We start from the raw sequence: 16163 nt of genomic DNA, 5'->3' as shown, positions 1-16163 counted from the left end.
TATGTGGCAGTGATCTTTGTAAATAAAAGAATAAAAAGGTAGGATTCAAATGGATTTAAAACTTACAAACAAAAATACCAAAATTTGAAAGTCGAGGTTGATCGAAAAAGAGAAAGACTTTGTAACCAAGCCTTTCTTTTTCGTCACGTTTTGAGCCTGCGATTCGTTACTAAAAATAGCTAAAAATGAAAATTTTTTTTTTTGCTACTTTGAATATTATTTATAGTCATAGGCGTGCGGGGATCCTTCCAGTCTTTAAAATCAAACAATTCAAAAAACGGGTGCCATTGTAATATAACAGCTAGTACAGTAGTACGCAATCGTAGTCTTAGTTACACGTTATTTTATAGTTACACTATACTGGAACTTATCAACTTCGAATCAGAATTTCATGTAAAAATTATATACTGGCTTCTTGTTGGCAGGCACGCCACTTGTCATTTTGTGTTCGAAATTTTTCATTTTTTTTCGACAATTTACGTAATTCAATTGTGACTTACAACGTTCTTGTGTTATTTTAGAGTACTACTCTGTGGCAAAAAGCAGGTGGAGCAGCTCTATCAGTAAGTAGTTTATATAAATCATTTTTGAGTTCTAACACCCCACCTGGAAAATGGGCAGTTCTAAAAAAATGAGTTTTGGATTTGAGTAAGATAGTTCCTTCAGAAAACATCCTTGAAGAGCTGAATGACTTTAGTTACTTCCCAAATTACAGTGATTACACAATAGCACAATTAAAATCTTTTTTTTTATCATGCTAACAACACATGTTAGATCTTGAAGCAGCTATAAAATGGGCAGTCCTAAATTTTCCTTAGGTTGTAATATAATTAAGCAATTCAGCCGATGCTCGTTTTCTGTATAAAATGCATGCATAATGTAAAGAATAATGTCCTCTTCAGCAGAGTAAGTGTGTTTGAAAAGTGAAACTGCTAATCCTTTAATTAGGAAGTAGGGTCTTTGCTTAAAACAACATCAAAGTTCTTGTTATTGTTGATTTCACATAACTTTTCAAAATGTGGTTGCGAAGCTCATTGCGAAGTTCACAATTTCGTTCAATTTCGTTCAAAACAAACTTTGAAGGTCAAGCTCATAAATTTGAGTCACAAAGCATTAAAATATACTGTAAACTATGACTTATCAAGCTGACTGCATACAATGAGACCATTTCAAATCAAAACAAAACTGTTTTAGCAGTAGTAGGTTGACTAAATTCTGTTTAAAAAGGTATTTTCAAATTGTTTATGAACTTGGCCTTCGAAGTTTGTTTTGAATTTCAAACATTCAAAAGTAATTGCCAACTTTGCAATGAACTTCGAACCGTGCTTTGAAAAGTTATAGGAAATCGACAATAAGTTTAATGTCATTTATGCAGTTGACAATCTATGTTGTAGAAAATTCCTGCAAATAGCACTGCAAAGGAGACCATAGTTCATTTCATGTTAATATAGTAGAAATTAAAATAATTCTGCCTGGGTTTCAGCTTCAAAAGTTTCAGCTTGAAACATGCCATTAAACTACAATAGGAACAATGTGTTCTAATATGTTTCTTTGCATTGTAAGTTTCAGATGCTTTCCAGGAGATTTCAGAATTTGAGAGACCAACATGCATGGTAATTATGTGTTGAAGTTGTGATAAATGGGGCTGGCATTTTATCAAAGGTTTGTAAAAATATACACCAGCATTATTAGACAGGTTTTTATTATGAGATGTAGAAAATCATGAAATATCCTGAGTCAAAAGGAGAAAGATATTTATGTTTGATTTGGGCTGTTGAAGTGAAAACATTTTCTGGGAGAATATATGTTACTGCTGGAGCACAATTAAAACTGAGTGTTTACTTAGTGCTCAAATTTACTTAGAATCTTAGAACTGAAATTTACTAAGAATCAAAGTAAAAGAATTCAATAAAATATTTTCTTGAAAAGAAATGCAAACACAAGAGTAAAGCATGATCTTTAATAAAGAGGTTACAACAAAACAATATACTATGTTATCAAACATCATCCTTTTCGTATCCTATTCTATCACGTTGTCACCACAGTTAACATGTGCTTTCATCACTGGATACAACTTTCCCATTACAACACTCTTTTGTTTCAAGATCGTAGACCACTCGTTTACAACAGCCTTGATTTTCTTCATCATAGGATGCCTTGCCACAACACTTTCTTGAGACATCATGAACAACTCCTTCACAACAGATTGCATCATCAGGATCATACGTTTTATCTTTGCAACACTTTTTCTCTCCATCTTCATTTTCTTCAAGATTTCCTTTACAGCAGATATGAGTGTCTTTATTGTATCCCTCGTTACCACAACAGGAGTTTTCTTCAGCAGTTTTCTCGTGTGTTCCTCCGTTACAGCAGTATTGAGTACTTCGATCATACACCTGATACCAACAACACCCCTGTGTTGTTCTATCATAGGTCACGCCATTGCACGATCCTGTATTGTCTACAGGAGAGGAAATATTGTTAAACTATTGTTAAGAAAGGTTCAATTTGCCTTCGAATGGTGCCTTATTCTAGTGCAACTGTTAGTTATGAATAAATTACTTGAATCATTAGCTATTTTCTTTGGCGTAAATTTGTTCTGCTTTTCATTTCACCGTCTTTAAATGCTTGAATGCATCATTGATCGAATGTGCATACGTATCTAAACGGATATGAATTCATCGAATTCGCCACACAAAAATGCCGAAGTAAATGTCGAGGCAAAATGCACCAATTTCGAGGGTATTTCAATGAACGAAAAGTCGCTTGCATGTACATGAATATGCAAGTATTCATGAGGTTGCCTCGAGCTCATGGCTATTTTTTCAGTTTTTACCTTCACAAAAAGTCGAGAGTAAACTGGGCATTCACACTTCGTCAAATCATTCCGCAAAATGCCAGAAAATTGTTCATGAATTTCGCGCGACTGTAAAAGCCTGTACTCACCGTTGAAAAGTTTTTCAATATAGTCTTCTTCATTCGTTGATTTTCCCCAAACCACCGCGAGGGTTATGATCAGCACGAACATTAAATGAAACTGCATTCTTCAGCAACAAGTTTTCTTCAGGTCGTAATCTTTCCAGACGCTCTTCCAGTTAAAAATGATGCTTTCTCGAGGTTTTGCGTTGTTAAGAACGTCAGTATCACGTGGTCTTTTGGTCATGCTTGGTCACTGAACTGGTTCGTGGCATGATTGTGGTTGCGCATTGTGGACACCAGACCACATGCAAATGTATGTGTAAATCATTGGAATGACTGCTTTATGTCGCAAAAGGGGAAAAAATTTAGTAGGCACTGAACCATTCTCGCATGTCACAAAATTATATTTCATAATTTGAGAATGTCTGTTTCTTCAAATTACGATTGCACGATGAAGTAAATTGAAAATTGTGAAAGAACTTTATTTTGTTAAGAAACACGAAACAGCCGAGTATTGATACGGTTACCTAAAAACGTTTTACTTTTTCTTACTATTTTCTTTTACAATATCGCGATAAAATAAAAGCAAGAAATTATTTGATATTGTAGATTTTTATGAAGGAAAGAAACTTTCGTTGTAGACAACTGTCTTCGTGACGGCGACAGATTCAATATAATCCTTGTATCAATAGGAAGACACACTTGGCTGTGATTGATCTCCTAATCACTGTCACAATTGTGTTGTGACTATTCATATGCAACACTGATCAACCGTCAAATGTGGTTAAGCGCTCCTCCCCGGAACACTCTTGCGAAACAAGCATTTTCCTGAGATTTTCCAGCGCGGGTTTGTCTCATAAAAATGATCCGATTGAGAGTTGCGCTAAATTCTATCAATTAATAATTCAACAAGGATCAAATGTACCAAAAAATGGTATACTTGATTAAGTTCGAATGTACTAAAAAATTGTATATTCAACCGTAATCGAATGTGTGAAAATAATTTATTTTCTCTTCTTTTGTTTCCACGGAAATCTCACTTGGTGATGCATATTTTGCATACATCATATGCAGTAAGAATCATCTCTTATTGATCCAGTGTTTCTACAGGAGTAAACCTAAACTAAACTAACTTTATTTATACTGGATAGCTCTATCAGTTCTAAACTGTTCTTCATAGAGGTCCAGTAAGGATAATCTCTTATTGATCCAGTGTTACTACTGGAGGAAACCTAAACATACTTTATTCTGATCAGCTATTTCAAACAAGATACTAAAAGAAATGAACTTGTTTCGCCACAGAGCGGCTTCCTTGAAAGATCCGAATAAGAAATATGACCTGAGTAAATGGAAATATGCTGAGTTAAGAGACACCATCAACACCTCGTGCGGTATGTGTTGCTGTCATTACTTGGTTCCTGTGGAAAGGTTAGTTTTAAATACAAAATACGGACTTCTGTTTTTGTTTTTCTAGATGTCGAGTTATTAGAAGCCTGTAAACAAGAGTTCCGTCGCCGTCTTAAGGTTTATCATCAGTGGAAAAATAAAAATAAGGCATCGAAGTCGACGGGTCAAAGTGCTGGTGATCAAAGAGCACCTGAAGAGGTCGTGGAAGAAGGTTGGGAACTGAACTGTTGTTATTACAGGAGGAAACCTAAACTAAACTAACTTTATTTATTCTGGATAACTCATTTAGAAAATCCAGCATTGAAGAAATCAAAGGAAAATATTTTATATCTTCAGGTAAACATTGTTGGTAACCAAGGATGCATGTGGCAAGACTTCCCTTATTGATACATTCAATGCTGGTAAATTTCCATCAATTACCTCTGTGTCTTGTTACTCTTGAGTCTTGTTACAAGCTAATGGCTGTGAATAATATTCCTGTGGAGTTTATGATATAATTGCGGTAGAAGATTATGAAGATGTTAGGACAAGATCTTTAATGTAATGTTATTCAGTTGGGTCAAAAGAAAGTCAGAGATCAGTGCTGCTCGCATAAGGAAACCATTTTTATTAGTTAGACTAAAAAAGGAGCTTCGTCCTGGCAAACAAACGCATGAACTGAGTAGGTGAAAGCTAATGAAGGTAAAAAACTTGCAAAATATATTGGTGCTGTAGGTTTTTAAGAGTGCTCATCAGTTACTAATAAAGGAAACAATGAGATTTTTTAAATGGCAGTAAACAAGTGCCAGATTGTGGTAAAAAAGAAAGGGGGGCTCAAAAACCAAGCTTGGGTGTATATCTGTTGTTGCAAGACAAACTAATGAAGTACTTGAAATTTAAATCATTATATATTTCAAGTTTGCCCTGAATACCTGAGATGTTTGGAATGACACTGGAAAAGGATACAATTTTGTTGTTTGGTGTGCAATTTTCCACGGGCAGAGAGGGTCGGCTGACGGCTATTTTCCATTTACAAAACACTCAGAATCTTATAAAGGACAAAGCAGACTGAGAAAATAAACCAGACCCTGAAATAACTCAAAAACTAACCAGGTATTTTCGGTGGTTCAATTTCGGAGTTTGCAAATATCGAAAAATAAAAGAAATGGTAAAAGAAAATTGCTACCAGGAACCGAGAAAAAAAGTTGTTATAGTTTTAGTTTGAAAAGATTAACGCGAAAAGAGAAGGCTTTTATATCAAGCTAAGAGTATTTTCCATTAATCGCTTAACGGAGAGGAATTTTGCTAATTACTTACAACGGACAATAGAAATATGCAAAACATTTTTATTTCGCTAATTTATATCCATTCCGGGCAAGTCTGGCATGAGTTAGTTGATTATCTATTGTTGTCAATGCGTTAATTGTCCGTTGGAATTTTCTTTGTTTGTTGAAGTATTAAAAGGCGGTTGAATCTAGACGAAACTCAGTCTTTGCAGTCTCGAAAAGGAAACATCAGTCAAAGAGGTTCAGGAAAAGTTGAAAGATTCTGGTAGGTACATGGTGATTGTTAGTTTGAACAGCTTTTGGCTTGATCTTTTGGCTTTGTAAACAAATTGACTGATCGCTGTGTTGATTTGAATAGCGTGGGAAGACGTGAGCGAATGGAGTCATATTCTTGCCGATTTTTACTGCTTTATCTTGTATATTTCGATTGAAAATGTCCAATGCAAGTGAGCTGTTACTTTAATTTAGTTTTTCCTTGCTTATTTGATTTCAGAACGAACTACGGCACCGAAAGATGGGAAAGGAGAAACGTAAAGGCTTGCTCGCAGCGAATAATAGGTATTGTTCTATTAATATAATTATGTGTATTTTGAATTTGTGACTTGAAAAAACACGTTTGCACTTTGTTTACGGACAGTCAGGGTGAGCGAAACTAGAATAGTTTTGATATATAGAAATGAGTTCCAACTTTATGACTGTAACTAACTTTCCCGGCTGGCCTATTCGTTTTTCGGACAGGGTTGCCCAAAGGGAATGCTCGTTTTGAAAGGGAAAGACGGATTGAAACTCAATGCCTATATAATTATTTGTATTGGTATATGATTGTACTATTCTAGACTTCCCTGTCCCTTTGTTTTACCGAAGTTCTGTTTTTGTAGAACGAAAGAATCGTAAAGAGATGTCGGACATGCCTTGGGACATTAATGCACGCAAATACAAAACTCGATTTCGACAATATGCATGAGTAAAAATTGCATGGAATTTGGCTTTTTTGACTGAGATATAAACTGAACACTCTTCTGTTTACCTCCTTCATTTTCAAGTTTTCCGCCTGTGCATGATTTTTGCATGAAGTCTGGTCGTATCAAGCGCATGCGGAGTGAATACAAGTGATTCTGGGGCCCCAATCACTTGTGTTTTCTCCATCTTGACGACTATATATATAGTCCGGACAAAAATATCGCTCAGAGAGCGCCTAAAACATAAAAACATGAAATATGTATTTCTAGAAGGAGATGATAGTCCAGTGTTCTTGCTTTCTTGTACAAAAACGTGCATAATATTTTGTATGAAAACGTGCATGACATTTTGTATTAAAACGCGCATGACATTTTATATTAAAACGTGCATGACATTTTGTTTTAAAACGTGCATGACATTTTGTATTCAAACGTGCATGACATTTTGCATTCAAACGTGCATGACATTTTGTATTCCAACGTGGATGACGTTTTGTATTAAAACGTGCATGAAATTTTGTATTAAAACGTGCATGACATTTTGTTTTAAAACGTGCATGACATTTTGTATTAAAACGTGCATGACATTTTGCATTCAAACGTGCATGACATTTTGTATTAAAACGTGCATGACATTTTGTATTCGCGTGCGCAATGCGAAGGCCACGAGTGACTGACGTTGGAGTGTTGGAGGTTCGATATAATTTATCCTGAGTGCTTTATACATAAGTGACATTTCTCTCTTGAAAATTATTCATATCATACTTTTGTTGTTAGATGATGAAGGATCGTCGCAGGATCAGGAGGATCGTCGCAGGATCAGGAGGATCATCGCAGCATCAGATGTTGAAGAATCGTCGCAGGATCAGATGGTATGGTATGGTATGGTATGGTATGGTATGATATGGTATGATATTGCTACCTAAGTGATATTTATGACTTGAAAATTAATGTCATATCATTGTGATAAAGTATCGTTGCAGGATCAGATGTTGAAGGATCGCCGCAGGATCAGATGGATCGTCGCAGGATCAGATGTTGAAGAATCAGATGTTGAAGGATCGTCGCAGGATCAGTGATGAATTAGATGTTGAAGGAGCGTCGCAGGATCAGTGATGAATTAGATGTTGAAGGAGCGTCGCAGGATCAGTGATGAATTAGATGTTGGAGGATCGTCGCAGGATCAGTGATGAATTAGATGTTGGAGGATCGTCGCAGGATCAGTGATGAATTAGATGTTGGAGGATCGTCGCAGGATCAGACGGTTCGTCGCAGGATCAAGTGGAAGCTGGTTGAGGTATATACTATAGGTATGGATGATTAGTGCATGCTGCATGGCATTGGATCCTCCTGGTGGTCTAACCTAGTATATTCACACATCAAGTGACATTTCAATCTTTTCGACTATGCATGATAACAGGAAATTTCTCACAGCTCTTCTGAGGGCATTTTTCGAGTTTTCTCAATAAAAAAATCCTAATTTTGTCACTTGTGTGAATACGTGTGAAATCAAACGACGTAGCGTCTGCGTATGCATGATGGCTTTAAAGCGTTCAAAAGAAACTAACAAAATGCAATTTGTTAGAGAAATTATTGAATTCGTATTAGCCTAATTTTAGATTAATACGAAGGTAATCGCGAGTACTTATATGATTATATAAGTTCTCTGTTCAGCCTGTTATAATGCGTTTCGAAGGACCGTCCGTCAGTGGCAACAAAAATTATACCTTAGCATGGAATCTTGAAGTTTGAAATGAAAAAAAATGAGTGCTTTGCTGTTTAGACACTAGTACTCTTCTTTTTCCCTTGTTCGTATTAATTTTTTGGTTTGCAGTTGTAAGCTTTGAAAAATCCGATTAATCCCGAACATGAAGGAAATAAACGTAATCTAATCACTTTGACTAACTTGATGAAATTTGTATAAGAGGAGAAAATATACCTCCCATATTGCATTGCATGATAACTGGACTTATAGTTATGGGTATCTCGAGGTATAATGTTTAAACTGTAGGTTTAATATTGTATAGTACTCTCTTGCCTGAAAAGCCAACCCTGTAAAGAAAACCCTTTGCATTTTGACACACTTACTATGTTGTTTAATTTCTTACACGCCCAACCGTCGAGATGCTGTTGAAGAAGAACATAACTGTTTGGAGTGGAGCAACGAAGCAAGTGAAATTCGATACATTGTTTACCAAAGGTAATTATACGTTACGAAAATTTAAAGGTAAGGGGACATTATTGATTAGTTATATTGAGTAAGTTGCATGTTCAGCCCGATTACGTTTATTTCCTTCATATTCGGTCAACCGTAATCCAGAACGTATAAAATAAAAATAAAAACAGTGCATGAGGCATGTCTTAAAAAAGGGGTAGAAGAAAAGTGTTATTGTCTACATCAGTTTGATATGAAAAAGCATGCAAGTCGTGAATACGAAGTATTTTTTATCATAAAATTAACATTTGAATAATTCGGAAATAATTTTCGTTGCCATTGTCGGACAAAGCGCAGTTGAATGTCTAAGAACATGATGTTTTGCGCGCTCTAAATATGCGCGCGCTCCGCAGGTTAGACCACCAAAAGATTTGAATTAACGAGGATCAAGAATTGCGTGGCAATTCCTGGGACTCGGTTTGAATGAGCGGAACTGAAACGATGAATTATAGATAAAAACTGAAGTGCATGTCATTGCGAACGATTTCTAATAAAAATACCAAATTCGGACCGCCGGTCAGGTAACCTGAAATTCAGGTTACCTTTGGAGGGTTTTTCACCGGGCACTCCGGTTTCCCTCCTTTTCGTTTGGCTTTAAAAAAGAGTGTCCAGGCCTGGGGCCAAACCAAAACGTGTTGTTTGATAGTGATAAAAACGCGTTTGTGGCTTCTGGGTTCGATTCCCAGAACACTGTCGTAAAAGAATTTTAAAAAGATGGCTGTGGAATCATTACGTAATTTACGTAATAAATAGGAAATATCTGGCATTGGGATTAGCACGTAATAGGTCCTCATGGTCAGGGCCGCGGGGATAGACCACTGTCAAGGGGGAGGGCACCTCCTGCACTCCAAAAACCTGGGAACGAAGATGTGGGGGGGGGCATCTCCTCCTCCAAGAAAATTTTGAAATTTACCAGGCCTCCTGTTTGAAAACCACGGTTTAAAACATTGTCTTTGAAGTAATAAAAGGCAGTTGAACCTACAATCTAGACGCAACTCAGTCTTTGCACTTGCAGTCTCGAAGAAGGTCGGGAAAAGTTGGAAGTCTTGCTTAGGTACGTGGTGATATTCCTGCCGATTTTTACTGCTTCATCTTGTATATTCCGGTTGAAAATGTCAAATGCAAGAGAGCGGTTACTTTAATTTAGTTTTTCCTTGCTTATTTGATTTCAGAACGAACTATGGCGCCGAAAGATGGGGATTTTTTTTCTTTTGTATTGTGCATGCTTTATAAAAAGTATAAAGACAGGTTACAGCGGCTTCTGCGCATGTGCGAGCTTTGTTTACATTTTTTGTTTTGATCCGCAATGATTCTACAACATGAAGTATAACATATATTCGCAATGATTTATTAACAAAAAAAGAGGAGCGACGCTTCTTTCAAAAATATATTTGCGGAAAAAACTATAGAAAAAAAAAAATAAGCAAATACAACATTTTACGGAAACACTTTACAACAGTGGATGAAAAGCCGCTTTGAAATCGTAGATTAACAGCTGGAGCGGCGGCCGAAGTTGTCATACAAAGGCGCGAGTTCTAATCGGTTCGCTTTTGGTTTGTTTATATTTGGGACTTGATAGCCTTGGAAGTGTTAGTAATGTCTTTAATAATGAAATATACTGTGCGGTATCTTTCCGCCGTCGAAAACTCATTCATACCAGGGTGGTCACATCATGGCAGGAGCAATTGAAGGAAGCTTTTCGCTTGAAGATTTCGAAGCTAATGTTTTGGAAAACGCAGCGGCTATGCCTAACCGTGACAAAATCACAGTGTGCAAATGTAGAGGGCACTGTCTTCGTGAAAAAGGACGGAATTTCTGTCCGTGCAGAAGCATCAATAGCTTGTGTTCGAGCGCGTGTCATGGCGAAGACTTTGGCTGTTGCATGAACAACCGACTTGTTCAAGAAAGCGATAGTGATGAGAGTGTAAGTAAGATTATGTCATTCTTTAAATATATGGGTGGGAGAGAGCCAAGAGGGCTGGTTTCATTGTGGAAATATTTTTCCACTTTGTTTACTTTGTGATTTGCAATTATCTAGGACTCTGAGTTCACTATAGAGGAAAGTGAGAATGAGGGCGAGCAGCAGCTGCAGATTGAAAAGAGAGGACGTGGTAGGGGAAGAGGTCAGGGAAGAGGGCAAGGTACTGCTTCACAGAGACGTGGAAGGGGAGGTAGTGGAAGAGGTCGTGGTAGAGGTAGCGGGAGAGGGCGTTTGTTAGAAGAGCCAAATATTGCTGAAAATCAAGCAGATCATGAGCAGCATTTAGTGGTAAGATGAGCCTTTGTCAACACTTGATTTCATACAATTATTCTTAAAAGCCTTTGTGTAAAAACAATAAAACATAATAATACATGCAGCACATCTTATATTTTACTCTTATGCTGATTTCAGGATCTAGTTGAGGCAATGAATATAGACAACCTGAGAAGGCTTGCTCTTGAATTGCTAAGAAGACAGCCAGCAGCATTTGCTGACATTGTTAATGGTGAGCTTGTGAGCGGAAATGAACCCCAACCACCAAACCCAGAACCTGATAATGATGCTCCAGATTGGTGCAAGTGTGGGTGCTGCATTATTATGCCCACTCAAGAAGAGAACAAATGCTGCACCCGATCAAGACGTCCTTGTATCTCAAGAACAAATCTTTTCAGTCAACTAATCCTTGATGGAATGTTTTGGAGATCTCAATGCGATACAGAGAAGATGTTTTGGTGTTGAACAATGTCAGGAACAATGAAAACTTTCGCCATGCTGCATATAGACAGTATGTTCTATGGCAACATGGTAGATTAGGAAGAGGAAATAGGAGAGTAGTACCAAGCTGTTGTGTGGTTGCTATTCGTAACTGTTATCCTTCACCCAATGGACAGTACAGGGGATATTTGCCTGCATGTGTTTAGATAATTTAGCACTTAAAGTATAAATGGTGCCCCCAAAAAGTAGACCAAAATAAACCACAATCGATGTTTGTGGGCATAAATATGTTTTTGGTCTGATGTTATAGCAGGCCCAAAAAATATTAATGCTCAAAAACATAAAGTATATTATTATATATTATATTATATTTATACAATGCAAGTGAACATTTTTAGAATTGGGCTGAGCCAGCAAGGTAATAAAATATATAGCTAGGTAAATTTTTCATTTTAGTCTTCATACATTGTACTGCTGATTTAGTTGTTGTAATTGTCCATGTGCATGATTAGCATCAACTTAAATGCTAATTTTCCAATTTCAAAGTGTTTAGTTTTTTGGGACACCCTATACATATATCATAATAATTTAACAAAACATTCCATTTAAGATATTATGTGTCATATTTCATTGATAATGGGCTCTTAAATTTATGGCTGTTTCGCTCTATATCAGAACTCGTCAGCATGCCTAGGAAACACAAATGAAATGATGATAACATCAATGATTCCGACATGGACAGCCTGACCTAGGGTCTGGGGGTTTGAAATTAGAGTTTTCCTTCTCTTAGGTGAACTGCCTACCATGGCTAATGAGCTCCACCTACCCAAAGTAACTTGATTTTACACACAACCATTAAAATCTTGTTTTATGTGTGTCGACAAGTGTCTGTACTGATGGAGGAGGAACAGGGGCAATATTGGGTGCAATTTGTCTAGGATCATCACTTGGAATACCAAGTCTTTTGTTTACATTCCCATCTGATGTGATCCTCTTTATAAAAACCTTCTGCATCAGTTCAGGAATGTAACTAAATTCTTTTGGTACAAGAACACGAACACGGCACCACTGTTGTGTACGCTTACTGAACTTCCGACCGTACCTAATTAAAAAAAAACTTTACAATTCCATACAATATGAGTACCATTACACTATAAGAATGCACAGGACCTGAAAAGTTGTTCACACTTAGGATGGGAACACTAAGGCAAAAATTTCAATACCAGTACCTTTCTTTCCAATCAGCTGTAGTTGCTGGTGCTCGGCCTCTGTGGTGGTTAAAGTCCAAGGCAGCAAGCTGGTTTCTATAAGAGTTTTATCATGATAGGAGTTTTATTAGCTGTTACCTTTGTAATAATATGTCATATACTTACGAATAGGCATAACGCTTTGGAGCATACATCAAAATTACATTATGAAAGTACTCTAAAAATCCTGTGTGCCTAAAAAATATTTCAAACTTTGAGATGATATAATGTATCTGAAATTTTCAAATATCCAATCTCATTTGTTACCTGAAGTTAACATAATACACCAAAGTGTTTAAAAAGCGAGTGTCCAGAATGATCTTTGCCAGTGCTTTATGGGCAGAAGACTCTTTCTTAAGCCATGGCTTCTTTCTCTCACTTTCATTAAGAGGATCATGTTCACATTTCCCACCATTTACACCTTCCTCCAACACCCACTCATGCTCATCAACAACATGGTGTAAAATACCAATCCACTTATCCTATTAAAAAAATATAAAAAATACAACATAAAGTGACTACATATTAACACATGTATGTACAGTTTGCACGAACTAGATAAGTATTGCTGCAAAAACCAGTAGTACTTCAATGTGAATCTTACTTTGAGATTTTTTGAGTCATTAGCACATGTTTTTGAACAATACCAAAAATGGTTCCTTATTGATGGTGCCCACAAGGTCAAATCTGCATTGTCTGTAGATTTAGCAGCCTAAAGAATAAAATCAATTCTAAATAAAGAAAGTTTTTTAACTAATTGCTGGTTGATATCTTCAACACTTATAGTAGTGATTTTCCTTGCAATGTTCTTTGCTCCATGCCACACATCATTCTGATGTGTGACCTCCTTATATTTCTCTTCCCTTTCTAAAAAATGCAATAATGCTTAATTAATAAACAAATGCATGTTGTAAATATTCCCTCACTGTCTTTTAAAGGGTAAACACAATTAATTATATAACATTGTAATCAATCTGCAAATGAAGTTGTTAATATATTGAAAGTCTGACAATATTGATTATAACAGGTTGAACTATTAGAGTTTCAGGAATTGCCATATTGTTATAATGTAGATACTTACTCATCAATGCAGCAATTTCAATATGACCATCAGTTACCACCTCCTTCATAACTATTGGTGGTGCAAGCAGTGTGTCCATCTTTTTTTCAAACCCAATCCTCTCCATATTATTGCTCTTACCAGCAGCTTCTCTCACATCAACCACATTCATTTGCAGTATGGCACGATCATTGGTATCAGCCAAGCTGTAAGTACAATATTGTGCACTATGGCCAGGCGAGTCATTCCTTCCATCACCACTCAATATAACCTCTTTGTTCTCTCTTTCTTTCCAACATTTCTGTTTGTGTTCTTCCCAGTAGTCATTAATGGCAGGGATGATGTACAACTTCTGATACTGATTGAATAATATTGATGAGAAATACTGCAGATTACAGAAGTTGAACATCAACCCCACCTTGGCGTAGGAATTGCCAGAAACAACAAAGCAGAAGCAAGCACAAGGTTGCCTGCTCTAATCTTGTTGCAAGAGGGTTGAGCTGCCCATCTGCCTCCAACATGACCAGACCTACACCCCCAAGATACGACCAGGCATGTTCCAACATATGTTTTCTTATAGCTCAACACACGGCCACATCCTTGTCGTTTACTAACACTCCCATGTAATGATGTTATCAAAGCTATAAGAGTGTCTGTAAACACAATACACTTTTCCTTCTTGATTGCATCTTCAGGACTGACTTCTTCCACAGTAGAGATGTATTCTGGTTGAGTCGTCTTATGTTGCTGCTGTTGTTGTTGTTGGGTTCCAACATCTTCTGTGGGCTTATCTCCATCATGTCCACGGATTGTCACATTGAGCAAGTCATCCAGTAATGGCACGTCAAAACCCGGGGGACATACACTACAGTAAAATGGCAGTAAGAGATATTATAGGACGAAATATTTTATGCCATATTCAGTGATATATAATGTGTATATTTATGTTTTAAATCAATAAGCATTACAGTAGGAATGTCACAAAGATTATTATTGAGGTTTTGCATCATCACTTACTCAAGAGAATAGTCCGACAAAATCTGGTCTGCCTGGATAGTGTGTTCACCAAAATTGTCATTATCATCATCACTTTCATCATCAGAACTATCATCTTTGGCTGTCAATGTTCGACTGTCAGAAATCACACTCTGCCCGACCTGGATATAACACTATGCGTATTTAAAAGTATACTCTCTGCGCAAACTTTGCATGTATGGGTTTCAAATTATAAACTCAGTAATCACAATAAGTTCTCAAATTACCTGATAGAATATGATGTTCTAACATCGACAAAGCAGACAATGGACGCGGATTGAGTGCGCGCTTGGCGTTGAGGTTTTAACTATAAATATTTCATACAAATGTTTTATGCGAATATTTTAAAAAATAATAAATGTTTACGTTTTTGGAGCAGCACTTTAAAACATATGTTCTTACTGGGAGAAGAAAAATATTTGGAAGGTATACCTGGCGGCATATCCGTTGATTCCATGACCGTTTCGGTTTGCGTCTCTGCATTGCTAAAGTGAGTTCAACACATACATAAAAAGCAAATCAAGTAAACAAATAACACACAAAAAGATCAGAGGTTTTATCATTTTATACTTACCAAACTTACGATTCATCGCAAGATAGCTGTCAAGAAGCATATCCGCCACATCCTTGTCTGTTCTCAATTTATGCTGCTCCTTAAACGCTCTCCATCGAGGGAAAGAACCCAACAAATACACTTAAGAGGCATCTTTACTAGCATAATATTCTTTTCTACTCGACGACATGACTCAGTGCTCTTGAAAGATTGAGAATTTCTTTCTTAAATTGTCGGCTGGTCATGGTTTTTAGACTGAACAATCCGGGGGATTATCAACTTCGGGTGGAGTCCCCAGGCTGGCGCACGCGCAGAAGCCGTGTCTTTAAACAAGCAAAAAAAATAAGAAATTTCAACCGCTCTTCACCGCAATTTCGGCTCTCTTCACCGCAATTTCCACCGCTTTTCACCGCAATTTCCACCGCTCTTCACCGCAATTTCCACGGCTCTTCACCGCAATTTCCACGGCTCTTCACCGCAATTTCCACGGCTCTTCACCGCAATTTCCACCGCTCTTCACCGCAATTTCGGCTCTCTTCACCGCAATTTCCACCGCTCTTCACCGCAATTTCCACGGCTTTTCACCGCAATTTCCACCGCTCTTCACCGCAATTTCCACGGCTCTTCACCGCAATTTCCACCGCTCTTCACCGCAATTTCCTTTCGCTTCTACGCATGTGCGAGCTTTGTTTATATTTTTCGTTTTGGTGTGAATCCATTTCATTTGCACAACATGAAGTATCCAAAAAACTAAATTAAAATGGCGGACGCATCAAGAGTGAAGAGTGGAGCTTTATAAAACCATTCA

At 37.1% G+C, this 16163-nt stretch overlaps 4 protein-coding genes and 1 long non-coding RNA gene across 7 annotated transcripts; 2 read left to right on the top strand and 3 right to left on the bottom strand.

The window, feature by feature from the left end:
- The first annotated feature begins 206 nt into the window (after positions 1–206).
- LOC114541694 (unconventional myosin-VI-like) lies at positions 207–6941 on the top strand. The gene is made up of 8 exons (XM_028561494.1): positions 207–563; positions 1564–1662; positions 4222–4310; positions 4394–4537; positions 4616–4662; positions 5761–5856; positions 6085–6149; positions 6470–6941. The coding sequence occupies exons 2-6, from the start codon at positions 1640–1642 to the stop codon at positions 5764–5766; spliced, it is 309 nt and encodes a 102-aa protein (XP_028417295.1). The 5' UTR covers positions 207–563; positions 1564–1639; the 3' UTR covers positions 5767–5856; positions 6085–6149; positions 6470–6941.
- Positions 1947–3128, bottom strand: LOC114541693 (galaxin-like). The gene is made up of 2 exons (XM_028561493.1): positions 2947–3128; positions 1947–2461 (listed from the first exon to the last, which is right to left on the bottom strand). The coding sequence occupies exons 1-2, from the start codon at positions 3041–3043 to the stop codon at positions 2046–2048; spliced, it is 513 nt and encodes a 170-aa protein (XP_028417294.1). The 5' UTR covers positions 3044–3128; the 3' UTR covers positions 1947–2045.
- Positions 6942–10437: 3496 nt separating the features above from the next.
- Positions 10438–11484, top strand: LOC114541697. Its single transcript, XM_028561496.1, has 3 exons — positions 10438–10689; positions 10804–11034; positions 11158–11484. Exons 1-3 carry the CDS (start codon positions 10438–10440, stop codon positions 11482–11484), a joined length of 810 nt encoding a protein of 269 aa, XP_028417297.1.
- A 557-nt stretch (positions 11485–12041) lies between these two features.
- Positions 12042–14202, bottom strand: LOC114541702. Of its 3 annotated transcripts, XM_028561502.1 has the most exons (8): positions 13789–14202; positions 13492–13574; positions 13312–13419; positions 12975–13189; positions 12834–12902; positions 12690–12764; positions 12287–12562; positions 12044–12150 (listed from the first exon to the last, which is right to left on the bottom strand). In XM_028561502.1, the coding sequence occupies exons 1-7, from the start codon at positions 14174–14176 to the stop codon at positions 12316–12318; spliced, it is 1185 nt and encodes a 394-aa protein (XP_028417303.1). In that variant the 5' UTR covers positions 14177–14202; the 3' UTR covers positions 12044–12150; positions 12287–12315. The 3 variants fall into 3 exon arrangements, with proteins under 3 accessions (XP_028417302.1, XP_028417303.1, XP_028417304.1); XM_028561501.1 differs by having other exon boundaries at positions 12042–12562; XM_028561503.1 differs by lacking the exon at positions 12834–12902 and having other exon boundaries at positions 12044–12562.
- Positions 14203–15054: 852 nt separating this feature from the next.
- Positions 15055–15761, bottom strand: LOC114541712. The gene is made up of 3 exons (XR_003689332.1): positions 15377–15761; positions 15235–15287; positions 15055–15109 (listed from the first exon to the last, which is right to left on the bottom strand). It is a non-coding gene; the product is annotated as an uncharacterized LOC114541712 (long non-coding RNA).
- Between the last annotated feature and the right edge of the window lie 402 nt (positions 15762–16163).

Source organism: Dendronephthya gigantea, unplaced genomic scaffold (genome assembly GCF_004324835.1).
Source record: "Dendronephthya gigantea isolate DGI-Jeju-01 unplaced genomic scaffold, DenGig_1.0 000305F, whole genome shotgun sequence".
In the NCBI taxonomy this organism is placed as follows: Eukaryota; Metazoa; Cnidaria; class Anthozoa; order Malacalcyonacea; family Nephtheidae; genus Dendronephthya; species Dendronephthya gigantea.
This window is presented reverse-complemented; position numbering and strand designations above follow the sequence as displayed.

Bases quoted from the DNA above. Each gene is read 5' to 3' on its own strand.
- LOC114541694 (XM_028561494.1), top strand. From the start codon at position 1,640: ATGGGGCTGGCATTTTATCAAAG. The intron at 1,663-4,221 runs GTTTGTAAAAAT...GTTTCGCCACAG, and splicing joins GGGCTGGCATTTTATCAAAG to AGCGGCTTCCTTGAAAGATC. The intron at 4,538-4,615 runs GTTGGGAACTGA...TAACTCATTTAG, and splicing joins TGAAGAGGTCGTGGAAGAAG to AAAATCCAGCATTGAAGAAA.
- LOC114541693 (XM_028561493.1), bottom strand. From the start codon at position 3,043: ATGCAGTTTCATTTAATGTTCGTGCTGATCATAACCCTCGCGGTGGTT. The intron at 2,462-2,946 runs GTGAGTACAGGC...CCTCTCCTGTAG, and splicing joins TATTGAAAAACTTTTCAACG to ACAATACAGGATCGTGCAAT.
- LOC114541697 (XM_028561496.1), top strand. From the start codon at position 10,438: ATGGCAGGAGCAATTGAAGGAAGCTTTTCGCTTGAAGATTTCGAAGCT. The intron at 10,690-10,803 runs GTAAGTAAGATT...GCAATTATCTAG, and splicing joins AAAGCGATAGTGATGAGAGT to GACTCTGAGTTCACTATAGA. The intron at 11,035-11,157 runs GTAAGATGAGCC...TGCTGATTTCAG, and splicing joins ATCATGAGCAGCATTTAGTG to GATCTAGTTGAGGCAATGAA.
- LOC114541702 (XM_028561501.1), bottom strand. From the start codon at position 14,176: ATGTTCAACTTCTGTAATCTGCAGTATTTCTCATCAATATTATTCAAT. The intron at 13,420-13,491 runs ATAAGTGTTGAA...TTTATTCTTTAG, and splicing joins TTGCAAGGAAAATCACTACT to GCTGCTAAATCTACAGACAA. The intron at 12,563-12,689 runs GTACTGGTATTG...TTTTTTAATTAG, and splicing joins ACAGCTGATTGGAAAGAAAG to GTACGGTCGGAAGTTCAGTA.